Below are 26,052 nucleotides of genomic sequence, written 5' to 3'. Positions count from 1 at the left end.
CAAAGGAGAAATCGTATTCAAGTTATATCAATGACCTTAGTAGCCACATTCCTTTTTTGGAATCTTACAAAAAAGTCTTAAAAATATCCTAACGGTTTTACAATTCCCTAATCCAATTCTGATTGGATGGACGTTCTCAATATCATATTAATATTAACTTTATTTTTTCTGATAGAAACATATCATTTTCATATTGTTATTATATTTTAAGAAAAACAAAAATATATAACTTTTGTTTAAAATCTTTTTTTTATAAAATTTCTACTATTTACAATAAGAAAAATAGGGAGAATTAGTTACTAGTAGATGACGCGACGATTGTCAAATGCCACCTACTGTTACCGTTATGTACCATAATCGACTTACGACTATTCGAGTATCAGTTAAGCATGGGTTGAGCATTAGAAAGCATAAGTAAAAGAAAGTTGAGTAAAACGTTTAAGTTACCTAATACTTTACGACATATCTTTTTTCTCAAAGTGTTTTTTATTACATATGTGGTTTAACCCTAAAGTAACATTAATTTTACTATTGAGTTACTCGTGAAGAATCATGATAGCAGGAAACGCTTCCATTTTCTACCCGTTATATGGCGCATGGAACGTTTTCACTAGTTACTGCAGATGTTGAGTGTGGAGCGTTCTCATTGGCTGCTAATGTGAAACGCTTTTATGTGATCATGAGAAGCGCCAAGTGCGTGTGGCTATTTTCTACAGACAAGTGTATGTTACGAAATACATCTGGCACGTTACTACGTTTTCAGACGCGGAAGAATGAACAAGTGAATACTATATTCGACGTTAATAGTTATTTCTCGTGTACTAAACTTACAAGTTGAACGAAAATAACATAAATAATTCTTTGTGTAAGCTTTAGTAATATAAATCAGACATTTTCATTATTTTTAATTAATAATAATGGTAAAATTGCCTGTTGCGATTTGTCAAAGTGAATAGTGCTTTGGTGGACAATACATCGAGGGTTGTTCTTATATTTATGACTCATACCGAGTAATCTCGAACAATATAAAACAAATAAGTGTAAAGTGTAAAGTGTAAAGTGTAAAGTAAAGTAAATAACTTATATTAAATCAATGACGTTACAACGGAATACAATCAAAAATTCTTCTTAATAATTACTATTAAGATTTAAGATCATGGAGAAAATGAATAATTTCAATAGTGACCTTTTCTTGTCAGAAAGTGATTACGGTATGTACAATAATTGTTTTTAATATTTTTTTTCTTTTAATCTTTTTTTTTGATATTAACCTCTTAACCGTTTGAGTCTCAGGGGGTATTAAAAAAAACACTGTCGACTTTTTCGCAAACAGCGCGATCGCACTGCTTGAGACTCAAACGGTTAATAAATATGTAATATTAAATTAATCAAGGAAGTTCTTGATATTTCTAAGTTGTTTTATCATTTATTTTTATTCTTTAAAACAGAACAAACTTTTTTTGGTTAGTTGATATTTTTTTAATTTTTAATTTTGTGAATTAAAATAGACCACAAGAAATATTATCTTAATTTTATATTTTTACCAACGTAACTTTATTTTCTTCTATTACATTATTATATAATTTTATTTATAATAATTTATCTTTTTTACTTTAGATGGGAACGATGGCGATTATAATGATAATGAAGTTACCAAATATCATGACAAACAGAGTAATAATTTTAAAGCAAAAACGAAAAAGAAATATCGTACTTCAGCTTCTGAAAGTATAGCAAAGAAAAAGAAACGAAGCAAAAAAGTAACCGATATAATGTCTAATGTCAACAAAGAAAAAGAAGCTTCGACATCGAATGCTAATAACTATGATAACGACGACTATCCTCAAAACTTTAATGAAATGAATAATGATTCTGATTTTGAGGTGAAACATACATCTCATGATTCTTTTTATGACTTTAACAAAGATGCACAAATTGATAGAATACATGAAACTTCCCCTTTTAATATTGAAGCATCTGCTTCAAATATTTCAAAAGGGATTAAGCAACATCGTTTGTCGAGTGATGATACTGATAATGATGATCAAAAAAGACGTAGTAATTCATATGATGATCATGACGACAATGATGGTGACAGAAATAGTAGTTTCATTAAAGACAATATATATGATATCGATAAAACTACTGAAAAGAATAGACAAATTCTTTATGAGGATTTCAATAAAGAACAGTTTGAAAGTTCATATGAGATGGCAGAAAGTTTTAGTGATGATGCACCTACATTCAATATATCCAACAGTAACAAAATAAAGTACAATGAATCATTTGAAAGTGATAAATCATTAAAAAGGAGTAAAAATAACGATGAAAATTCTGCTAAGAAATTATGCTTGGGTAAAGTAGGAAATACATCAATCACAACTGATAGTGCTACAAATGGAAAAGGAAAAGTGGAACGAATGATGGAAAAAATGGGATATCAGGCTGGTAAAGGTCTTGGAAAAAATAATCAAGGTCGATTAGAGCCAGTACAATCGTCAAAGCAACATGGACGAAGAGGAATTGGACTTTCTTATCCTGAACTCGAAGCTGCAAGATTAAAGTGGAATCCTGATGAAGAAATTGTACAAATTAAAGAAGAAATGGAATGGATAAAAAATACACATCGTCATATACCAACTTTTAAAGAAATGCATGATTGGATGGTATTAGGGCCAAAAAAAGAAACAATAGAAGATGAAACTAAATTTTGTGAGGCAAAAATAGTGAAAGATATCATCAATTCAAAGACAATATTTAATAACATTAATAAAATAGAAATGCGTAAAGCAAGAACGCGTTGTAATCCATATGAAACAATTCGAAATGCATTCTTCTTAAATCGCGCTGCTGTTAAAATGGCAAACATTGACAAAGCTTGTGATTTTCTATTCACCAAACCAAATAATTTAAAAAACAACGAGCTTCTATATTTCGCAGATGTATGTGCTGGTCCTGGTGGATTTAGTGAATATGTCTTGTGGAGAAAAAAGTGGCATGCTAAAGGATTTGGTTTTACTTTAAAAAATGAGAATGATTTCAAACTAGGTGATTTCTATGCTGGATCACCAGAAACTTTTCATACCTTCTATGGTCCAAAGGGTAATGGGGATGTATGTGATATAAGTAACCAAGAGGCTTTTAGAGATTTAATTATGAAACATACTCATGGCAAGGGTGTACATTTTATGATGTCAGATGGTGGATTTTCAGTGGAAAATCAAGAAAATATTCAAGAAATTATGTCTAAACAAATATACTTGTGTCAATGCTTAGTAGCTTTAATGATAGTAAGAAATGGAGGAAATTTTGTAACAAAACTATTTGATCTCTTTACGCCTTTTAGTGTAGGATTAATATATTTGATATATCGTTGTTTTGATGAAGTGTGTATTTTCAAACCGAATACTTCAAGGCCTGCTAATTCAGAAAGATACTTGATATGCAAAGGAAAACGACACGATACAAATGATATTGTAAAATATTTATTTTATGCAAACAAAATATTATTAAAAGGAGACGTAAATAAGGATGTTACAGAACTAGTTCCATTAAAAGAATTAGAAATAGAAAAAGAATTTGTACAATATTTGAGAAAATCTAATAATAATCTTGGAAGTAAACAAATTATAGGTCTTCTTAAAATCGCTGCTTTTTGTGAAGATAGTACACTCATAGAACCAAGGCAAGCAGATATGCGACGAGAATGCTTAAAATATTGGGAACTACCAGATGAAAGTCGCACTGTACCAACTTCTTGTAAACCACAAGAAAATATCAAAAATCTTATAAAAAATCGTGATAATGTGCTTTCACATCAGCAAGAAAAATTAACATATGTAAATATTCGGCAAACTGTATTGCATACACCATATGACTGGCTATGTACACCTTGTGGTACTGGAGAATTCAATAAATTAACTACATTTTATATGGGTATGGGAAGAAGAAAAGTATATCGTTATATGAATAATAGCTGGGAGCAAATTAATGACCTTAAAATAGAATTACCTCCTGACACTCTTGTCTATGCAGAAATAATAAGTGAAATTGCAAAAGAAAGAAAAAGTCAACGCAAAATTTATGCACTACATATCTTGGATGCTTGGATACTCGGCGGAGAAGATATAAGTCAAAAATATTTACCAGACAGGTATGTACATTCGTAAATTTGTTTACATTAGTCTAGTTTTAGTCCATTATTCATTTTATATAAAATTTACAATACACGCCTATCATTTTATATTTTCTAATTATTTAATGTTTTTTACAGGCATGAACTTATAAAAAAATTTTGCGAAGCTTTATGGAAGCCATTTCCTAATGATTTCGCAAGAGTACGCGCAAAGGAACTATATGCATTTAGTCCTGATATTAACAAGAAATTGAAACTTATTCAACGTTATATGAAAAATAACAAACCAGAATTAACGTGCGATATACCAAAAACACCTTTGGATGATGAAGAAACATTATATTTCGTACCAAACAGCATCATCTTTTTAAGAAGTACTAGTCGACCTTGGTTCCGATATTACAGCAAAAGTCAACATGAAACATATATTCATAATCAAAAAACTAACGAATCACATTTCGATAGAAGAAGGCCACCAGCAGCAGAAGCTAAATTTGATGAAACGTTTTGTAATAGTATGATATGGTATTGGCCCCATGATGAAGTACTTTCAATGGATACAGTTATTCACTCTATTAGAGAGAAATGTCCAGAATTAATAGATAGTAAATAATTATAATATAATTTTATATATATGTATATATATATATATATAAAAGGTTGTTCATTATTTGAGCCAATCATTTGCCAAATCGATTAAGTTTACAAAGTAAAAAGTAGACAAAATTGAACACAAATAATGAACATTGTCGTATCATTTATTATTGAACGGCCATAAAAATTGTTCTAATTTAGTAGCATGAGAATTAGTTATTAGGCATATTTAGTTTAAATATAAAAAATTAAATGTTGATCAAGTACTTTGATAACAAAAATTATTTGATTCTAAAAGTCGAGTTTATCACTTTGGCCTGTGATCAATTGGTTCATTTATAATAATGATACTCAATTTTTGTTTATAGTTTATTTAAGCAGCTAGTTAAAATTAATCATTTGAGTACGGACTCGTTTCTTACAGCTTTTCACATAGTTAGCAAGGAAAGCTTTTTCTTTTTTCTTCTAGAGCATTTTTTATAGTGAATAATTAATATTATTGTTCATTTCACAATCTGTATCTGACCAAATAGAATTTGGCTTTATAAATAACAGTTGATAAAACAAATCTAACTTTAATTGTGCTCTTTAGATTTTTTTAATGACAGCAGAAAAGCGTGATTGACTCGTCCGTACTCAAATAGATAATATTATGTTCTGTTTGATTATTAGATTTAAGTTGTATAATATATATGAATCGCTTATTTGCTAAATCAATTAATTTCATGAAACAAAAAGTAGAGAAATTTAACAAAGTAATATACATTGTTGTATTATTTATTATTGAATAGTCACTTCTGACTATTGCTGTTATCTAACGGTGGGTGTTAAGCCTAATTAACACAGGAATTTATTTTTATTTTTTTTAACCCTTTGATTGCAGCGTATTTTAACACAGAACCATCAATATTACAGCTCAATATTCGCATGTTAATCACTGTAACTGGCTGTCTTAGATTGTTATGCTCATTGACCAAAAAACATATTTATGAGTGCAAAATATGTTTGAAAAGGAAACACAAACGTAATTAAATGTAAAGAAAAAATCTAGAGAGCATATGTATCATTTTTTGTATATATAAATAGACATGCGAAAACGTATATATTTTCAGCAGTTGAAGGGTTAAATATAAAAAGTCAAACATCAATCAAGTACTTTGACAGTAGAATTTTTTAAATTTCTCAAATTTAATTGTTTTGGCCTGTAAACGACTCATATAATAGTCTATAATAGACTCTGACTAAATATATTAAGTTATATTGACTTGTATATTTTCGATACAGAAGAGAAAACTTTTATATGAAAAAATCAATTAATTTTTGTTCATAAATCGAAATAAAATACCTTATTACAATCATGCATCCAAGTAATATTCTATAGCATTTCTTTTGTATGATTTTGTTTTCCTCCATTGTAAATAATAATGTATATCATTTTTTATTATTTGCTGTGATGCGTGTCTCTCTTTGTGTGTTTGTGGGTGTGCGTGTGTGTATATACGCACGTGTACATTGTGCACGCAACTATACATAATTCATATATACATAAAATATCAATATGTACAGAAGATAATAAAAAGTATAAAATTTTATGGATAAATTTGTAAATGGTATAATTTGTTTTTAGTAAGAATTATTAAGTATTTGTTAGTCGCAACTGCTCCCATTATAATAGAAGATGGAGAATCATATTCCAAATCTACAATCCATTGTTTACTTATTTGAGAATTATTTTCTGGCCTTTCATAAAGAAAAACGTGTCTTTTGTGTTCTATTATGGCAACGTATGAACCATCTAGAAAATTTGAAAGAAAGGGAAGCATTGAAAGAAAAAGAAAATTCAACAATCTAAGTATATAAATATAAATCTTACCTGGAGAACATATACAGAATTTTTTATTACTTTTACTTGCTTCAACATATCCAAAACCTGGAAATGTTGTAGTATGTTTTATATTCCATACATTGTCTTTTACAATATCAGTAATCCAAAGACAACCATCATGATCGTGTCTAAGACATATTGTCTGTCCGAATTTCATTTTATTTGTAAATAGTACATGATTATTTGTACCAAGATTAGCCTGATGTGTTATTTCCTGTGATGTAAGATTTATTCTTTGAAAGATGTTTTCTTTTCCTTCTATATCGCATTCTTCCAATTGTTCAGAATTAAATCCTAAAAACGGTTGACCCTCTCCACCAGGTGCATTTGGATTTTCAGAACATAGATGTGCTAATCTAAAAACAATATTAAATATGTAAATATATAATACTCTCGTATAAAATGATATAAAATGAAATACCTAGAATGAATTTCAGCTGCTAGTGATTCATTTGGTAAACATTCTCCTCCTGTATCACCTTTAATTAACTCATTCCACATTAAACCATTTTCAAACTTTATTAAATCCAATTGTAATGTGTCTTTTTCATGTTTCCAAGTAGTAAGCTTCTCATCTAATCTGTGTTGACATTCGCCTTGTATCAAAATATCATCATTTACAGTAATTGATATTTCATTAGATTTTACATTAACTTTTGCTTGACTTTGATAATATTTCTCCGGTATTTTAACCCAAACTGTAAGCGAATCTTCGTCTTGAGACCAGCAATATTTAGGAATTTTTATATGTTCTTTATCACTTATATTTTTTTTACTATTTTCTGTTATTTTCTTATTGTCAGATTCAAAAATAATATTATTTTGACAAATGGAATGTAAATGGTCACCATTTTCTTCGATAAATACATATTCTACGGTACCTCGTACTTTTAATACTTGTTTATTAGACAAATGAAAAGTATTTTGCTTTTCATCATATTGTTGCAAAGTATAAAATAATAATACAAGTTTTGTACACTTTTTCCCATTATCATCAACTATAGATGATAACGCAATAATAATTTGAGATTTAGTTTGCACATATCGGATATCTAAAATAACTCCAGGTTCTGCTTCTTCTAATAGAAACGCTTCAACCTGACCAGAATGATCTTCCTTTAATAAATAGAGACTGTCACCTCCATTAGAAATGACTACAATATTATTGCTAGTAAATCCGATCGATGGATTGTACAATAATTTTGATGATTGATTAGGAGTACGTAATTTATATATTTTTTGAAGTGTTCCAATTTTATTTACTCGCCAAATTATGTGTTCTTTATCAATAAACCAACATGATGTATCATAAGGATTTGTAAATAAATGATTATGAAGTGCAAATAATCTCACTTCCAACCAAGATTCTTGATCGGGATTTAATTCTAGCCTATATACATCTGAAATATTTAATTCGTGTATTATTAACCTAGCAAATTGTTAATAAAAATATAGGTTAAATATGTACGTACCATTTTCTAAACTTATTTCAGATTTTACAGGAACAATATCTGGAGAAAATTGATATTTTTCAAAACGTGGATTTAAAAGAGATCTGTCAGGACGTAATTCTATTATTTTCGTCATTATTTTGAATTTCGTAACTTTACGTTAAGAAGTACGTTATTTGTATGGTACGTGTACCATGGGTACGTTATGTTAGAAGTACGCATCTGTATCTTAACCTAAAAGCAACTTAAAATATTGCATGTATATGTATTTGTATATGTATATGTAATATATATACATATACATTTATATTATTATGTTATGTACTATTTTTTTGCTGAGTCAAAAGCTAAGTTAGCAACGACTAAATATTATTATTAATAAAAAAGAAAGTACAATATAATTAATATTCCCATAGCTTCATAAGAAAAAAAAACGAAATTTATAGTATTTATCATAAAAATGAAACCACGTTATAACATGTCAATTTATTACAAACAATATCATTACAATGTTATATACAATCTAAGTGAACTATTTTGGTACATTTTATATTTATTTACATTATGTATAAATACACACATTCACGTTCAAAAATTTTATTAACATTTCATATTAAAGTTAAAGCTCTTAAACTAATAATATATTCTTATTGAAACTTATACGTACAAATAAATAATAAGGACGTTAATAAAGACATAACAGAAATATCGATTTGAATATTCACAATAAAAGAACTATACACAACACAAAAATAAAACATGTTTTTTCATTATTTATTAATATTGTATACTGATTTTTTTTAAATTAATTATTACGTTTTCCAAAATTCATTAATGATTAAAACAATTAAAAAAATACCAAAATTTAAAATATATAAACATTATTTGTCTCATAATTTTCAAGTATGACCGTACAATTAAACATAAATGAACAGTAGATTATTATAAATATATTATAAATCGTTTTGTGACGTCAATTTAAAAGTAATTTTACAGCATTTAGAGCATTAACTATATATGCATTTATACAGATCAGACTTTTGTAGATTTTTGTTTTCTCAGCTTATTCAGAACAAAGTATCACTATAAAATATCTATTAAAGTCTAATGAATAAATTATATTTTTTGTACAAATCTCTCTTCTGGCAGTTTATATTATAAGCTAATGGTCTTGAAAAGCGAATAATTTTGAATGATCTCAATTTTGTTGTATTTCATGTTAATAAAACTATTTCTTTGCTGAGTCAAAAGCTAAGTTAGAAACGACTAAATATTTATTATATATAGACCATCATATTTATATAAATCTAATCAACAAAATCATATGCAAACATCTCATATAATATTAAGATGTACTATTAATTTTTTCTTTGTAATTAAATTCGTTTGCATTTAGAGTTTATGTTAAATACATATATATACTTATGTATATATATATATATTTTACATATTACATATTACATATTACTTATATATATATATATATACATATATAATATATATATAAGTATATTATAATATATAAATATAAATATTATTATTATTATATATATTTTTTTATATGAATTTAATTGTAATTGAATACCGTTATATATCACAGCCTCATAAGATGTATCATCTGTGATAAGAAAGTATAGTGGTAGCCCATAAAAGCCTTTGCCAAATCCATCTTGGTACCCTACATGGACCAAGACTAGCCATTGCCCTGGCTAAATGTCTAATCCAATCCCATATACCCCATGGTGCATGTCCACCATTAACGTAAAGAACATAAGTAAATCCATCTTTACATTTTCCATGAATGAAATAATAATATGGTAAAAAACTATGTAATCGAAAATGGCACCTTTGATAAAACAAAATAGCAGGCACGTTGCTAGAGAGAACATGTAAGAAGACTGCTTTCACTGAAGAACGTTCTGGAGCGGTAACATGTGCCAATAATTGCTCCAATAATAAAGATGCAATACCGTTTCTCCTATATGTACGACGTACTCCTAAACTAAGTATATATCCAACTAAAGAGTCCTTTCCTTGACTTGAACACAGAATCCCACGATCTTCTTCATTTAACTTGGTATATGGTTTAATCTCAGCGACAATAAGTCCTATAATTACTCCACCATATACAGCAGCTAACGCATAAAATCTTGAAGAGCTTGTTATGTCTTCGTACCATGAATTTGGATAATCTGTAAAAGTAGAGTTGTTGCATTCTTTTCTAACATATCCCAATACACATATCAAAGTGTAAATTGAGATCAAATTCATCTCACCTATGGGAAACCAATCTTGACAAAGTGAACGAACTTCTTCTAAATCGTCAGGACAAAGAAAACGTAATTGAACCTCACCCAGAACGCAAAGTGGGACCGTTACAGAAGTTACGGGGGCTGTCGGGCTACCAACCGAATTTCTCGTTGAATTTTCATTCGTATAAGCCCGCTTATTCCCCGAGTCAACCTCGAGTTCACTTTTCTCGATTTCCGGCAAGATAAGGTACCGGTTAAAGGACACGGCCATTACGCCACAAATTCTCTGGCATCTTACGAGTCATTTGTACGGCGATATAAAATACGTCAGGTCGAATACAAACATCTGTTAATAAACATATCGCGATTCGCAGACATTTTGTTTTCATAGGTTTGTTTATGCCAGAAGAGAACGTAAACTGTCGTGACGCAATGCGAGCAGAATCGAAGGAGCAGGGTCGCCACTTCATCGCATTTGATACTTTTCCTGCCAATTAACTAAAAGTACCATTGCCGAATTTACACATTTTTTTTCAACTTCTTATCTTTTTTTTTTTGGAAAACAATGTCACGCTGTTAGGAATGAACAAAACATATTCACAAGGCTAAATATGTTAGTACGAATGCTGAACGGGAACACTAATTCTATCAACTATACGAGTGACAAATAGACAGAACACATATATATACATATATATATATATATATACACGTATATACATATCTATACAGAGAGAGAGGGAGAGAGAGAGAGAGAGAGAGAGAGAAAAAGAAAGAGAGAGTGTCATATATTAAAAAATAGAAAAAGTTCTGAGTCAGCTGTTTGCTCTGTGGTTCGTTGTATGACCACTTGAGATTTTAATCTACTATGGCGGTAAATAAAAGTATCATTGTTCTTACGCCCAACGGTCGTCGACAAAATGTTGAAGTTACTCCAAATACAACTATTCTTCAGGTAAATAGATTAATATTTCATTTTGTTGAAAAATTTTATTAAATTTCCTCTCCAGTTAATTAGAATTTATATTAGGTTTAAACGAGCAAATTTAACCAAAAAATTTATATTAATTTATAGGTCCTGGAAGAAGTTTGTAAAAAACATGGATATAATGCAAACGATTATGACATTAAGTAAGTTACTATAATATTAGTTCATTTTTTTATTATTTTTAATGCACAATTTGTTTTCCAGACACTTCAATAAGATAATAGATGTAAATTCCATATTGCGTTTCACTGGTTTATCTAATAATGCACGGGTGGAAATGGTTCCTTGTAAAAAACCACGTAATGCATCAAAAGTTACAGTGGGCATTCTATTTGAGAATGGTGAACGATTAATGGATGATTTTTCACCAGATGTTACTTTGGCACACGTTTTAACAACCATTTGTCCTAATGAAGACCGTAAAACTGCAGTAATAATATATATGCATCGTAAGGTAATCCATTTTACAAGATTTAACACCGATGTTAAAATCATATACGAATAGATTTTGTTTCTAGGTGCATGGTGAAGCTTTAGAAGAAACAACTTTAAAATCATTGGGCCTTACTAGTGGTAAAGCAATGTTACGAATGATGCATCGTGATTTGGAACAATTACAAACACAGGCACATGTATCTCAAACTTTATTACCAAAGTCTTCAAAAAACTTGGATGATAATGATGATAATGTTTGTATCAAATATGATAAACAAAAAATTTCTTCTACGTCTAAGGAAGGCAAAGCTGTAGATCCTATTACATTGTTGAAAGAAGAAAGAAATAAAATGAGATCACAAGATTCGATTCATATAGGAAATATTACAACGATAGATAAAGATAAAGGGTCAGATAATAAAGACAAGGATAATGTTATAAATACAAGTACATGTCGTAAAGAACTGTTAAATCAGAATGATGTAAAAGATGAACTCAATGCAAATTTACATTCAGACTCGGAGGAAGAGATTAATATAGAGTTTGTAAGATATTACTTTCATAATATTACTAATAATAATTTAAATATTTAATGATTATAATTCTTACATTATAGTTGGGAGAACGAAATGCGTTAGTATTTAATCAAGCTGAAGTACAAGCATTTCCTAAAAATGAATTACCAGATAGTTTTTTCAATTTAACGGTCGAAGATGCCAAGATACTCCTACGAGATGCTAAACGAAAGAGAGAAGAGTTAGAAGAAGCACCACTTTTAATTGAAGCTCAACGTAAACTTGAGCAAGATAAACGTACATTGGCACAACTGAATAAATATCGCAGGGTAGTGATTCGTGTTCAGTTTCCAAATCAATTGGTTCTCCAAGGTTGGTTTAAACCTCTTGAAACGGTGCAAGCAATTAAGGACTTTATTAAAAATTTTCTAGAAGATCCAACTTGTGACTTTACTATTTGTAAGTTAAGATGAATTATTTAATCGTAACAATTTTTTTAAATTAGAAATATGTTAATAGAAGGTATATCATTTTATTTTATAATTTAACACAGATACTGCTCCACCAAAACACATTTTAAAGTCAGAAGCACGATTAATAGATGAAAATCTTGTACCGTGTGCTATTGTATATTACTCTGGACCATCATCTTTAGCACCATCTGTAAAAGAAAAATTAATAGATCCTAGAATTGCCAATAAACAAGTAATTAAATCAAGGTAAAATATGATTTGTATGTTTGCTTTTATTATTCGAATATTTGTTTTTTAAAATGATATTATAGTTATACAAAAATCTTTTATCTTTTGAAAAAACTACTAAATAAATTAACATTGTTTGCTTATTACTTCTACAGAATGAATGTATCACCTGAAGAAAATGTTAATACAGAGATAAAAAAAAGTAAAACAATAGAAGATATCACAGCTGTTCCAGGACCCAGTGGTTGCTAACTATTAAAAAAAAAAAGAATAAATAAATAAACAATAATTATCTTATAGAGAACAAATATTATATAATCTAATAAATAAATTTGTATTTAACAAAAATATGAAAATTTTTTATAAAGTAAGATAGGAATTCTTTATTAAGTATTTTTACAGATCTATATTTATATTATTTAAAGACCTGTATGATTAATAAAAACTAAAATATATGGATATCTGTATAACAACGATATCATTATTAATACTGATTATTTACAAAAGTGAAAATGGATTTTTTATAGCCAAATGATTGAATATATGACAAAAAGATACAAATATTTTTGTGCCAAGTTTGTTAAGTACTAAAGAAATTTATTTATTGTTTATTTTTATGTAATTATATATGATATATGATTTATTATGATATATATATGGAATGTGCAAATTAAACAATTAACTTCTTGCACTTCCATGGCCCATCAAATAGATTGTAGAAGTAACAATTCATAGTTTTTTATAATTTACCTAGTGGACAGCTCATTTTATGAGTTACAAACATTAATTATTATCTATAATCTTTTATATGGATCAAGTATGCATGCGTTTATTTTTATATGTTATTTGAATTAATTATGAATGTTTATAATGGACAGACACCCTATAAACTTTAAACGTTACCCGTTAAAGATTAAACATGTATACGATTTACTTTGAAACTGCTTTTTTCAATATTCGATGGCAACGCGGGGGTTTTTTATTTTATTATACTTTTTCATTCACAGCACAAGCACATGTTATTGTAGCATAAAATAAGGTGTGTTTACAAGAGTATAAAAACCAATGTTCATACTGACGCCAAAATAGACATTGAAATTTCCAATCATTTGTATAATAAATATAAATTCACAAAAATTATAGGTATAGATGTAAGTGCATGAAATAATTGCATAATTGTAACAATTGTGAAGTTGTATACAAAAAAATTATATAAACTGTAATATGATATATGAAAATACAAAAATATAAACGAAAATAATATGATGATTAATTTAATTTTATCCACAGTGACGTCAATTTGAGATCGTACAGATAGATTGAGACTTTCTAACTGAGCACACCTGTCATTTTTTATCATAATATTGCTTTGGCATAGTAAATATTGTGATAGTATCAAATATTTATGTGCATCAAACAGTAAGATCTACATCAATATTTACATGCAAAGATGAATTTGACTTATTATGACTTTCTTTTATAACTTTGAATAAAAAGTTATTAACTTTGCAAATCAGGAGGTACTTTTGTAGGTGATTGTAACTGTAAATGCATAAGCCGTCGAATAGGACCACCAATTATGTTTCCAATTGGTCCAGAACCACCCGATTCTCCTTGAATACTTTCCATTAAATTTGTTTCTACTATATCAGTGCGTTTATTATCAATATGTTCTTCCTCTTTTACTAATTCTGCTTCCAATTGCGAATCTAATAATCTCATATATTTATCCATTTCGCCGCCTTTGTCTTCATCGTCACCACCTAATGAACCTTCTGAGCTTCCTTCAAATTCTCCGTCGCCACCTGGCACAACTAAATCTAAAATATCACGTAAGGTACTGTCAAACACGTCTGCATCAAATTCGATTCTTCCATTGTCATCTGCGTCATGTTTTGCATTATCCTCCGCTGATTGATCCCTTTAAATAAAAGCAAGTCATAACAACACTTAAGTATTTTTGGAAAATATGATATTTAAATTAAAATAAAAAAACATACTCTACTAGTTGTACACCATCAATGTCGCTATTCTGATTGATAAAAGCTTGTACTTTTTCTCTAAGACTCAATGGTTCAAGTTCATGTTTTTTGTCTTTACTACTTCCCCATTGTTGGTTTAAAAGCGCTTCTAATTGTGCTGGATCTATATTCAACCAACTATCACTGTCCGCAGGACTTAATGCACCTTCATCTTGGGCTGTAAAATAAATAATAAAATATATTTATAAATTCTATATAAAAAATTATGGTACAAGGCTTGTATTATTATTCCAGATACATACTCCTTACCACATTATACATGCATAATCTTTTGTTAAACACAAAATTAAAGAAGTATATAAAAGTATACAAAATTTAATAAATTTAGCCCAATAAAGATGTCAAAATAAAATGTAAAGAGCTTTTACTTAGTAATTCACTCTAATCTGATCTGATGGTCACATGCATGCGTACGAAAGCATACTCTTTATTACTTTTATCCTACTAATACATAATCTTTGTGGTAATTACCATACATCTCAACATCATTCGTTTGTATATTTTCCCATGCTTCTAGAACTTTTTCTGCATCTGTTTTATCATCATGTGGCAAAGTGTTATCTAAATTAAAGTGTTTTAAAAAATAATCTTTTGCTATAGTTAAAAGTTTGTCACGTTCTTTACTGCCTTCCAACAAGTCTTTGAAATATCCATTAGCTTCCAATCGAGATACAAATGCATTAAAAGAACGTTCATTCGATATTGACATCTCTTCGTTATCTATTCCTGTTGTATTTTTTGCTCTTTTTCTACGTTCCTCATTAGCAGACGCTACTAGCATCTCTAGACCACATGCTATTTTAACACCAAGTACATATGCATTGTATTTTGAACTACTTGCAGGAGGTAAGTTCCAACCTGTTCTTGGATCACCGGTGTACCGACTATGCGTTGCTAACGCATATAAACATTTAGTCATTTTCACATTAACCATGGTACGTTGCTCAGGTGGAAAATATCTCATCGCGCGACAAACCTGAAATAATATTAATATTAAATAATATGCCTAATGATCTTTTTTATACGATTATTATTAATTAAGATAAAATATGTTCATTTACTTTACGTTCAAGTGGATCAGAATGACAAATTGTTCTAATTATTGGTCCAATAAGCCCTGGTTCTTGTCGCAAAATAGATGCAGCTTTTTCTGGTAAAAATGCTCTTGCCTTATGTTTCCTTTTGCATATTTCCTTTGGATAAGTATCTATACGTTTGTTTAATATACTCTGTACTTTATCTGATACTTTAGAATTTTGTGGAATACGATTAATGTTATTCAACAAATTTACAAATGACTTTCCTTTTTCTCTGATAATGTGAAGTAATCCATTATGTATAAAAACACGATCTTGACAAGTTTCTGGATTGGCCCATAAAGGTAATACATTTGCAGCTTCAATTAAAAGAAATTCACCATCTGAGTCAACTAATCTAGCAATTAATCCATCAAACACTTTAGTCAGTTTGTATATAAGAAATACTGTAAACCATTCATCTCCTATATCTTCGTCAAAACGTAAAGTTGCATAAATGTGAGCAACGGTTTGATAATCTAAGAGAAATATAATTAAAAAATTAATGTTATATATACAAAGGGAAAATACACGAAGTAATAATAACAAATAGAAGTATAGTTTACCTTCTATAACCATTGAATTGTCAAGAATTCTTTCTAACATCATTGCTTGCTTTGTTCTTGGACGGAATACTAAGGCATCTCTATGCCAAATGTAATCAGTTGTGTAAGATGCAATTTCTTCATAATATTTAGCTATTTCTTCATTAAGTTGTGCTTCAGTTATGTTATCAGTGTTAGATGAATAACAAAATTTAGGATAAAGGAAACATTCAAGAATGTCATCACCTCTCGTTTTATTTAATAATGGTAAATTAGCCATTTTTTTATGTACGTTACTAGCCATTTAAAACTTGAGAACACACGCAATAATATTCACTGTTTATTATTATACGTTTTGTATCATTTCGATTATAGTCTAACCTCAATTCTAGACACAATTTACAGTGCCATGAACTACTAGGGTTCTCAAACTAATTTTTATTGACTGTATCAGATGCAATGTCCATAATGCATGACTATCTATGATTATATATTTTCAAAGCTTTATTTTATTAATACGAAGTTATTTGCTTGGTGTAAACGTCAGGCGGCAGTTAAGTAGAAATTAGTTACGTTCCATTTACGAATGATACTCAACTATCAATTTATTGTTTTATATCAGTGCATCTCGTACAAAGTTTATACTCCAAGGTTTTAACAAGCCATACAAAAATGAAAAAGATGGCGGTAGCCAGAAGTTATACGGTTGGACGTTCCTCAAGTTGTTTTCGCAAATATCGAATATTGTTTGTATTCGGTATAACTGTCCTTTGCGTACAATTTTATTTAGCTCACTCATTTTTTGGTTTAGATAGTCGTAAACTTGGAAAATCATCATCCGACGGAGTAAGTAGAATCTAACCTTTCAATTTTTTAATAATAAGTATAGATATATTTGTATATTTAAAAAAATATTATAACGATACAAATATCCGAACATACATTCTGTTCACGTTTTGTTGACAATTTTATATACTTAAGAAGGGTTGTTTCTCTATCATTTATTAATAGGAAGATGTACTACAATCAGAAGAAAGTGAAGGTTTGCCAAAAGGCTCACGTCAGTTGAAACTTCCACCTGACAAACATGCCAATAAATCTTCTCAATATCATCGTAATCGTACTGCCAGGATAATACTAGATCGCAAATTATTAAATTTTACACCCGCTTGTGAAGTCATTGGCAGAGAAGCTGTAAGCGCAGTGACACGTGCACAAAGTCAAATGTGCAAACAACGCATTGTCAATGTGACGTGCCTTAGTCAGCAGGGTTTGTTATACCCAGAAAGGATACAATCCTTGTGTTCGCATTCTCCAGGTTTTTCAAATAAGCCAGTAAATTTAGGCTGTTTCCAAGATGATAAAACCTTGAGAATACTTTCTGATTATTACCATATTTTCAAAGGGAACAATTCTCCAGAGCATTGTGCTTTTATGTGTCTTCAATCAGGATATCCATATGCTGGTACCGAATATTCGTTAGTATTAAAGATTATTGTATTTTAATTATACAAAGATGGATTGAAAAGTTTTTAATTTCAACACAATAACAAAGTTGATTTTTTTTTTTAAATAAAAGTGAGTTTAATCGAAAAAAATAGGCTCAAAACTTTTCAACCCAGCTGCATATATCTATACATTGTTCAGATATTTATACTAATTTTTTATGGATGACTTTATAGCGTAGAATGTTTTTGTGGAATGGAAGAACCACCTCAAATAAAACATTTACCAGATTCTAGTTGTAATATGAAATGTTCTGGTAATCCAAAACAATTGTGTGGAGGATATTTAACTATTAATGTTTTCTGGACTGGTATCCAAAGTAAGAAACATATAAATATATCTGTATTGAATGCACAGAAGCTATAATCGTTTATTTTGGATTCATTTTGTTTGTAAAGGTGAAGGCATTTAATTAGAATATATATTGTATGATTTTTTAGCTGGTCAATTCGTTTAAACTCATCGAGTTACATTTACTACAATCGTAGTAGTCACTTATATTCTATTGAAATATGTATGAGAGTTATACAATTTAAGATTCAATTAGATTTCATTAGATATATTTATAAATATGTTACAGAATTTAAATCTCAAGAAGCAAGAAATTCAAGTTCAAAAACAGGGCATGAGAAGGCAGCACGTATAGCTTATTTGTTAACTGTGAACGGTAGAGCTAGTCGGCAAATTAAACGACTCATCAGTATTTTATATCATCCATCTCATTTATTTTATATTCATGTTGACGCTGTAAGAATATTTTTCACACATAAATTTCACAATGATTTGAATTATTTTATTCTGAATAATATATCATATATTTTCAGAGACAAGATTATTTATATCGTGAAATGTTGAAAATAGAAAAATCATGTAAGGCTAACAATATCAAAGTAGCAAGAGGAGAAGGTATGAGACACGCAACTATTTGGGGTGGTGCAAGTCTTCTAACAACTTTTCTAAAATCTGCACAACAAATACTTGCGCATCCACAACATTGGGATTTTCTAGTAAATCTATCAGAATCGGATTATCCAGTTAAAACTAATACCCGATTAACAGAATTTCTTAGTTGGAACAAAGGTATGAATTTTGTTAAATCACATGGAAGAGAAGTACAACGCTTTATTACCAAACAAGGATTGGATAAAACTTTTATCGAATGCGAAGCACGAATGTGGAGAGTAGGAGATCGAAAATTGCCAAATGGTATATTTATTATTCGCTTATTCAAGTTTGAATATCAAAAAGTGCATTTAATAAGAACTCGGTATATTCATTTTTCAGGTATTCAAATTGATGGAGGTAGCGATTGGGTAGCTTTAAGTCGAGAATTTGTAGAATATATTTCTAATCCAAATCCGGATTCTTTAGTAGCTAATCTTTTAAAAGTATTTCAGTATACATTATTACCTGCCGAATCTTTTTTTCATACCGTATTACGTAACTCAAGATTTTGTGATAGTTACGTAGACAATAATCTTCACGTGACTAATTGGAAAAGAAAATTGGGTTGTAAATGTCAGTATAAAGCTGTAGTCGATTGGTGTGGCTGTAGTCCGAATGATTTTAAACTTGAAGATTTCAGTAGAATACGTAATACTGCTGATCGCAATTTGTTTTTTGCACGAAAATTTGAGCCCATCATAGATCAAAGAATAATAGATAGAGTAGAAGAATGGTTATATCCTGAAAAAGCAAACATGACTGTAAGAGCTAATAGCTATGATGCTTATTGGCAAAGTCTTTATCATAAAGCAGATTTAAGTCCTCCAACAGATGATGCTTTATTAACAATATCATATTCTTTAGCAAGACTTTCTTTCCAAAAGCTTAATGTCAATTTCCAAAATGTACACGTTATAGAAACGACGGCATATTTTCGAGAAAATCGTTTTACTGGCATTTTAATTCTTGCTGAAGGTGATATAGAATCTCAGGAGAAATCGATATTGCAAAATAAACATACACAAAAGATTGAAGCTCTGGTGTATTTACGACATAATGTTTCCACTAATAGATTGTGGTTAGGGAAAATTCATAATCTTTTTGTTAATACTGAATATGATCAAAAAGAGCAAACATTTAGAAATATGATGGGTAGTATAGGCCCTTATTCAAATCCAGTTTTATTATATGAGTTTGATGATTCAATTATTACTCCACAAAATTTTTCTGTATTCTGGATTGATCCATATGGACAAGTGGCAGATGTCAACAATATTCATATTGAAGACGGTGTAGCATTGGTAATAATATATTTCAATTGTTTTAAGTTATAGTTTGTGTATTTTTAAATGTTTCTAATCGTTTTTCTTTTTTTTTGTCAGGTGGGACATGTCAGACCACAACTTAGTGATCATTTGGTAATAGGTACTTGGCATGTATTATTGGTGGTTGACTCATTGTTAGTAGCAAAAATAAACTTTTTAGTAACACCATTGTCCTATTGGAAAAATCGACAAATTGAGAAAGAAAAAGCTAAGGAAATAAACAGTATACCTTATAATACTTATAATACAGATGAACTAAACAAAAAGTGGTCAAATTTCATAAAATCGATGATAGTTCACGAGCAACATCCTCATGAAAAAGGTACAGAAAATAAAATTGGTCCTGATCTAGATCAATGGATAGATGGATTAGTATACGAACACTATGAAATTGATAAAATATGCAATGCTAATGATCAGACCAAAAGCAAACTAAAATTGCAGAAATGCATTGATACTGCTTGGAGCTCTTTGAGCCCAGACCCAAAGGCTGATATCCGTAACCTATGTCAAAATTATTAATTAATTTACCAAATATGTGCCATTTTTAACATTTTGAAACTCATTATGCCTGTATGAAGATTATCTATCTCTTTAGATATTTTTATATTGACATCTGTATATATATTGTATTTATAAAAATATATATATGTATATACCCATACATACATACTTACATTCATACATCTTATATACGCCAATACATGCATGTTATATATGTATATTTATATGCGCGCACGCGCAGAACACATCTGACAATATGAACATATATGCGTTTATGCGAACTATAAATATTATATTATACTTATGAAAAGTGTGATTATAGTTTATTTTTGTAGTTAATCATTACAAAGCAGTTAAAGCTTTGTTGTATATAAATTATAGAAAAGAATATCGAGTAGGATTTTATATCATACAATAAGTATAGTTATTTTCTTTTCACTATATCTTTTTCTCTGGATCCAATTTTCGTGCTCTCAATTGGACAAATACGTAATAGCCAATCCGAAAGATCAACTTTCAAAGTATTATTATGATCCTACCTGATTCTAACGAATGAATGTTCCACAAAAATTGAAATAGAATTTTTCTAAACTAATCTGTGTTAGTTAAAATATTGAACTAACTCAAAAGTCGTTCGTAAACCAAGATGGAAACGCATGTGACAGAACTGGAATATCTGCATAAGCTGACCGCTTTGACTTTTAGGAAGTTTTCTCGCAAGATGTCGGGGGATGTTTTGCGTGATGAGCCGCTATGTTCTTGGGCGAAATGACTTGCTTGTCGTGGCAAACGCCTTCAAAATTCCGGCCTAAATTAAATCACATAGTATTGTAATCTAGCCGGTGGAATTATTTAACATCTTAAGTGTGTGTTGCCAGCGGTGCAAAATTAGAAGACGGAAATTGTTCGTGGAAACTGTAACAGTGCATGTAACACTGCCAGAACCACGAAACGAAATAACAGTTACTGTTTTAACAAAGAACTAAGACTATTTGGATTAAAATTGAAGGATTCTGAAGGAATACGTGACTTTAATAGTAATTGAAATGGGTGTCAGGGCAAGTACCGTAGCACAATCTGCAGGAGGCAACAGTCAATCATCTACTGGGACCAATGAAACTACGATGCAAGGCTTTTCTGTGCTTCGTTCTTTGCCTGGAGGTGTTGGCATGTTGCAGCATCAACATCAACAAGGAAATCAGTCGCAGACTTCTCGAGTATCAGGAGATAATAGACAACGTGCACGTTCTCTTAGTTCTGTTCCGGATCTTTCTTCAGGAGAACAAGGTGCTCTTGCTTCTACTGTTGGTGTTGGAGTAGCCCAGGCTCTTGGATTGCCACAACTAGAATCTGATGATGCAGACGAAGATAGCGGTAGGGTATATGCCGCTCACAGCTTGCCTTCCCACATGTGGTCCCTTAACGGTAGGTTGTCCCAGTGTATAGAGCATTCATATCATTTACATCCCTTTTACCTTTGTAAACATGGTCTAGTAACTAATTATTTCCATACAATTAAGTTCAATGTATTCTTTATCATGTAGAATATTATATTTATACATATTTACTACCAATCTATATAGTTTGTTTTGCTTTGTACAAGGCTATGCAAGCAAACGTTATATAACGATTACTGGTCGTTTGATTCCTAAAATTGCTATCTTCAAGGGCATCATATAACATTTTTTACACAAAATAAGTTTATTTTTTTATGCTTTTATTCACTCTCTTCATTTTTTGATATAAAATTATCATTCATATGTTCATCATTAAAACAGAGTCAAAATTATTCCAAGTATGACGTTTCTCGATATTTCTATTTATAATGATTAACCTAATCAAAAATCTAATGTAATTTTGATCAACTGATAAGGAGGTTATGTTGTATCCGCGAAATTTCACATACTTAGTTTTGCCGCTTACGATCGCGGGTAGGACAGGGGGCGTTTGTTTTGGCGCGTGTGTAGCGCTTTGCCACGTGTTCTAAAATAATCTACCAAAATTTTTTAATAATTCATAATGCATATTTTATGAGAAAAACATTAGGAAAATGCCCCCTAGAATTCTTCTTACAATAATAGAATCATTAATTTTATTGATTGAATACACTAAAGTGTACGCAATTTCTTTATCGATGCGTGATCCATTAAATGTTTTGCTCACGCTTTTCACATGTTTTCTAGGAATTTTTCAATAATCACTTGAATAAAGATCTCGAAGTATTTTCTTGCGAATGAGGAATTTTTCCGATGATCTTAATTTTATATCGCATAGTAATTCTGTCCTCTTTTTTTAATAAAATAGAATTTATAGTCTCTTAGAAACGATAATAGATTGTATTTTATTTAGTTCATAATTCGCTAATGATAAAGCTTCATATGACATGTATAAAAAGAGCCTATTTATTAGTCAGAGAATTATCTAGAAGTCTAAAAAAAGATTCGTTGAGAAATCAGTCAGAGATTACTACTTCTAACAGTCCACTGTGTTCTAATATAATTCATGAGAATCTTACAATTCGTCACGGTAGAATTCCTACGCGATAAGGATACTTTATTTTATATAGATTTTTTTTTATTTATCAACACATAATATTATTAATTATTAAAATACCAAAATACATTTAAATTTTTCTACTTGTATTTAAAGAGACAAGTGTAAATTATCTAAAAATCTTGTTGACAAATAGCGTCATAGAACTACGCCATTTAGTCAAACTAAATAATTCTGTAACACCAAAGTGCATATATGAGATAACTATTTAATTAAGATTTGAATATAAACAATATTAAATATTTGTAGACTGATATTGAAAATATAATTAATGAACAATTCAATAAATAATAGATGTTGATAAAAATAACCAATTAACAGCACGTTTTTGTGTATTTTTATTTTCCATATTAGATGTATCCTATTCAATGTTTATTGCTCCGTCGATAAGATATGAAAAACTTTTTAGAAATGACTTTTTTTTTTTTTTGATAAAAAATTAGATAGATATGCGACGTTAGTTGCGTTTTTAAAAGAGGTCGCTAGACGTGTTGCCGGGTCGGTTGGCCCGGTAACCATACACAATCGATGATGGTTTGGCTTACGCAGTGTAAATTTTAAATAATGTTAATTGAAAATGACATAAGAAAAGGATTGATAGGAATGGGAAACCTCGATATGGGATGGGTTGGTTAATGTTAGGTTGGGATTATTATGGGAATTATAGTGAGCTCGTGCTTGAATGAGTCTGAGGCTGAAGTAGTGCCTGTACATCGTGTGAGAAGAGTTTTTTATGGTATAGTTTTTTTACTATGTAATCTTTGTTGTTTTATCAATGCACACATTCTCAGTAACTATACTTATGTTTAAGGTCTAAAGTGTCCTGTATGCTCTAAGTTTATCCTACCGGATGATATAGAGTGTCACCTGGTAATGTGCCTGACCAAGCCACGTCTCAGTTATAATGGTGAGTCATGGTTGTTATATAATAAGAAAACAAATGACCAAATAGCTTCTAATCTTTTTTCATTTTTTATTACAGAGGACGTATTAGCAGATGAAAAAGGAGAATGTGTAATTTGTTTAGAGGAATTACAGCCTGGTGATGTTATTGCCCGCTTGCCCTGTCTCTGTATATATCATAAAAAGTATGTATTTATTTAATATTTTATTTCAAATATATTTTTGTTATTGTATATAATTTATTAGATAAATTGAAAGTTGTAACATTTATGTTGTAATTATATTTTCAGTTGCATTGATAAATGGTTTCAAGTGAATCGTAGCTGCCCTGAACATCCTGGAGATTGATTTGCACTTTGAAGATTACAGTGGATTAAGAGTCTGGCCCCGAGGACAATTATGTCAATGGGAATAGAAAGGGAGATAACGACAGAAATTTGAAAAAAGCTAGTCAAGGTGGCTGCTAGTCCGCAATGGTGGTTGGTGCATGCGGTGATTGTTCAATGGAACAAGATACACTGAAATTAAACTTCAGAACGGACGTTTGATTAAATTCTCGACTCTATTATTACTAAGGAGAGGACTTAAAAACAAATCACCATAAGTTTCAACGATACAATGCTATTAACTATACGTATCTATAATTAATCTATTATTACTCTATCGCTTATTATCAATTGTACCATATTTATAAATTTTACTTAGTTTTACAACTTGAAGTCGACTTAGCATTAAGCAAAAGAGTTTTTATCATTACTGATGATTATTTTTTTTTTGGAAAGGGGAGATACAGGACGAATCATAGTCAAAGGACCTGCCCCTTGCAGGTGAGCTCTACCTTAGATAATTTAGTTATATTTTTATTGATTTTACTATCACGACGATGTATCGTTTCTGTTATTTGTTGGGAGATGAATGCTAGAAAGGATATTTTTGATACTTTCATAAAAGGGGAGCCAGGATGTATAAGAATTTCAAGCAGAGGACTTGTCGCAATATTGTTGATGCTGTAGTAACAATAAAGGTTCTGATTTAACCTTCTCTATTGAAATTTATGCTAATGTGATAATCTCTTTTATGTTCTTAGAGAATTGGCATTCTCCGTGTTACTAAAAAGTGTACATATGATAATATTAATTGTAAATCAACTACCTTATAATTAATCCCTTTTATATATGATAAGGATAAACGTAACACCGTGATAGTTTTTGTAATGCAAAAATGCAGGTCTGTCAATTTTCCAGTAACATACAAAAACTCACGTATAAATATTGGGATCGGACATGTATTGCATAAAGTAATAACTGTAATAAAACGATGACAATTTGAAAATACGTAGAGAAAAGTAGTCAAAATAAAATGAAATGTGGATATGTATTATATCAATTATTGAGTGCAATTGTGAATTCCAAATAATATATTAATAGATATATGACGCAGCAAATATTTTTACGATACAATGCGTTTTTCGATTGAACATCTACAATTCAGGTAAGTAGTCTATCCTGAAAACAACAGCGTTTTAAATTTATAAAGTATAATAATTTGTAATTTTAATTTTATAATCAATGTTACTGATTCGATCATTTTTAATTTATGTAAAATACACGAGATGAAAAAAAAGAATATTGATAAAACTTTGATTTTGTAATATACGACCTAAAAGGTTTCGATATATAAGCGATATATTTTACTAG

At 29.7% G+C, this 26,052-nt stretch overlaps 7 protein-coding genes across 7 annotated transcripts; 4 read left to right on the top strand and 3 right to left on the bottom strand.

Moving 5' to 3' along the window:
* Positions 1-298: 298 nt before the first annotated feature.
* Cmtr1 (Cap methyltransferase 1) lies at positions 299-6,089 on the top strand. The gene is made up of 3 exons (XM_015329222.2): positions 299-1,211; positions 1,618-4,153; positions 4,274-6,089. Exons 1-3 carry the CDS (start codon positions 1,157-1,159, stop codon positions 4,746-4,748), a joined length of 3,066 nt encoding a protein of 1,021 aa, XP_015184708.1. The 5' UTR covers positions 299-1,156; the 3' UTR covers positions 4,749-6,089.
* Positions 6,090-6,148: 59 nt separating this feature from the next.
* LOC107070739 (nudC domain-containing protein 1) lies at positions 6,149-8,307 on the bottom strand. Its single transcript, XM_015329210.2, has 4 exons — positions 8,087-8,307; positions 7,036-8,014; positions 6,603-6,970; positions 6,149-6,524 (listed from the first exon to the last, which is right to left on the bottom strand). Exons 1-4 carry the CDS (start codon positions 8,199-8,201, stop codon positions 6,319-6,321), a joined length of 1,668 nt encoding a protein of 555 aa, XP_015184696.1. The 5' UTR covers positions 8,202-8,307; the 3' UTR covers positions 6,149-6,318.
* A 206-nt stretch (positions 8,308-8,513) lies between these two features.
* Naa60 (N-alpha-acetyltransferase 60) lies at positions 8,514-10,967 on the bottom strand. The gene is made up of 2 exons (XM_015329198.2): positions 10,342-10,967; positions 8,514-10,257 (listed from the first exon to the last, which is right to left on the bottom strand). The coding sequence occupies exons 1-2, from the start codon at positions 10,586-10,588 to the stop codon at positions 9,680-9,682; spliced, it is 825 nt and encodes a 274-aa protein (XP_015184684.1). The 5' UTR covers positions 10,589-10,967; the 3' UTR covers positions 8,514-9,679.
* Positions 10,968-11,042: 75 nt separating this feature from the next.
* LOC107070186 (tether containing UBX domain for GLUT4) lies at positions 11,043-13,432 on the top strand. Its single transcript, XM_015328145.2, has 7 exons — positions 11,043-11,272; positions 11,393-11,448; positions 11,510-11,759; positions 11,824-12,285; positions 12,357-12,714; positions 12,809-12,974; positions 13,112-13,432. Exons 1-7 carry the CDS (start codon positions 11,186-11,188, stop codon positions 13,206-13,208), a joined length of 1,476 nt encoding a protein of 491 aa, XP_015183631.1. The 5' UTR covers positions 11,043-11,185; the 3' UTR covers positions 13,209-13,432.
* ecd (ecdysoneless cell cycle regulator) lies at positions 12,772-17,081 on the bottom strand. Its single transcript, XM_015328133.2, has 6 exons — positions 16,641-17,081; positions 16,060-16,553; positions 15,470-15,974; positions 14,957-15,155; positions 14,462-14,877; positions 12,772-12,916 (listed from the first exon to the last, which is right to left on the bottom strand). The coding sequence occupies exons 1-6, from the start codon at positions 16,921-16,923 to the stop codon at positions 12,888-12,890; spliced, it is 1,926 nt and encodes a 641-aa protein (XP_015183619.1). The 5' UTR covers positions 16,924-17,081; the 3' UTR covers positions 12,772-12,887.
* Positions 17,082-17,251: 170 nt separating this feature from the next.
* On the top strand, positions 17,252-21,059 carry oxt (Xylosyltransferase oxt). The gene is made up of 7 exons (XM_015328082.2): positions 17,252-17,465; positions 17,631-18,097; positions 18,302-18,444; positions 18,706-18,872; positions 18,950-19,331; positions 19,410-20,371; positions 20,453-21,059. Exons 1-7 carry the CDS (start codon positions 17,292-17,294, stop codon positions 20,915-20,917), a joined length of 2,760 nt encoding a protein of 919 aa, XP_015183568.1. The 5' UTR covers positions 17,252-17,291; the 3' UTR covers positions 20,918-21,059.
* Positions 21,060-21,439: 380 nt separating this feature from the next.
* Positions 21,440-25,741, top strand: LOC107070167 (uncharacterized). Its single transcript, XM_015328107.2, has 4 exons — positions 21,440-22,324; positions 24,264-24,359; positions 24,435-24,540; positions 24,646-25,741. Exons 1-4 carry the CDS (start codon positions 21,946-21,948, stop codon positions 24,701-24,703), a joined length of 639 nt encoding a protein of 212 aa, XP_015183593.1. The 5' UTR covers positions 21,440-21,945; the 3' UTR covers positions 24,704-25,741.
* The last annotated feature ends 311 nt before the right edge of the window (positions 25,742-26,052 follow it).

This window comes from Polistes dominula, unplaced genomic scaffold, assembly GCF_049000335.1.
Source record: "Polistes dominula isolate Pdom_NZ unplaced genomic scaffold, Pdom_raw_medaka contig_15, whole genome shotgun sequence".
Classification (NCBI taxonomy): domain Eukaryota; kingdom Metazoa; phylum Arthropoda; class Insecta; order Hymenoptera; family Vespidae; genus Polistes; species Polistes dominula.
Note: the sequence above shows the minus strand (reverse complement) of the source record. Positions and strands in the feature narration are given on the sequence as shown.

Coding starts and splice junctions, on each gene's coding strand:
- Cmtr1 (XM_015329222.2), top strand. CDS start 1,157: ATGGAGAAAATGAATAATTTCAATAGTGACCTTTTCTTGTCAGAAAGT. Junction 1,212..1,617: donor CTTGTCAGAAAGTGATTACG/GTATGTACAATA, acceptor TTTTTACTTTAG/ATGGGAACGATGGCGATTAT. Junction 4,154..4,273: donor CAAAAATATTTACCAGACAG/GTATGTACATTC, acceptor TGTTTTTTACAG/GCATGAACTTATAAAAAAAT.
- LOC107070739 (XM_015329210.2), bottom strand. CDS start 8,201: ATGACGAAAATAATAGAATTACGTCCTGACAGATCTCTTTTAAATCCA. Junction 8,015..8,086: donor TGAAATAAGTTTAGAAAATG/GTACGTACATAT, acceptor TAAATATTTCAG/ATGTATATAGGCTAGAATTA. Junction 6,525..6,602: donor ATTCTGTATATGTTCTCCAG/GTAAGATTTATA, acceptor CAAATTTTCTAG/ATGGTTCATACGTTGCCATA.
- Naa60 (XM_015329198.2), bottom strand. CDS start 10,588: ATGGCCGTGTCCTTTAACCGGTACCTTATCTTGCCGGAAATCGAGAAA. Junction 10,258..10,341: donor TCAAGATTGGTTTCCCATAG/GTGAGATGAATT, acceptor CTACTTTTACAG/ATTATCCAAATTCATGGTAC.
- LOC107070186 (XM_015328145.2), top strand. CDS start 11,186: ATGGCGGTAAATAAAAGTATCATTGTTCTTACGCCCAACGGTCGTCGA. Junction 11,273..11,392: donor CAAATACAACTATTCTTCAG/GTAAATAGATTA, acceptor ATTAATTTATAG/GTCCTGGAAGAAGTTTGTAA. Junction 11,449..11,509: donor GCAAACGATTATGACATTAA/GTAAGTTACTAT, acceptor TTTGTTTTCCAG/ACACTTCAATAAGATAATAG.
- ecd (XM_015328133.2), bottom strand. CDS start 16,923: ATGGCTAGTAACGTACATAAAAAAATGGCTAATTTACCATTATTAAAT. Junction 16,554..16,640: donor CAATTCAATGGTTATAGAAG/GTAAACTATACT, acceptor TATTTCTCTTAG/ATTATCAAACCGTTGCTCAC. Junction 12,917..14,461: donor AGTACCTCCTGATTTGCAAA/GTTAATAACTTT, acceptor TTTCTTTTACAG/ATGGTGCTAAAGATGATGGT.
- oxt (XM_015328082.2), top strand. CDS start 17,292: ATGAAAAAGATGGCGGTAGCCAGAAGTTATACGGTTGGACGTTCCTCA. Junction 19,332..19,409: donor AGATCGAAAATTGCCAAATG/GTATATTTATTA, acceptor TTCATTTTTCAG/GTATTCAAATTGATGGAGGT. Junction 20,372..20,452: donor TTGAAGACGGTGTAGCATTG/GTAATAATATAT, acceptor TTTTTTTGTCAG/GTGGGACATGTCAGACCACA.
- LOC107070167 (XM_015328107.2), top strand. CDS start 21,946: ATGGGTGTCAGGGCAAGTACCGTAGCACAATCTGCAGGAGGCAACAGT. Junction 22,325..24,263: donor CCACATGTGGTCCCTTAACG/GTAGGTTGTCCC, acceptor CTTATGTTTAAG/GTCTAAAGTGTCCTGTATGC. Junction 24,541..24,645: donor CTCTGTATATATCATAAAAA/GTATGTATTTAT, acceptor TTATATTTTCAG/TTGCATTGATAAATGGTTTC.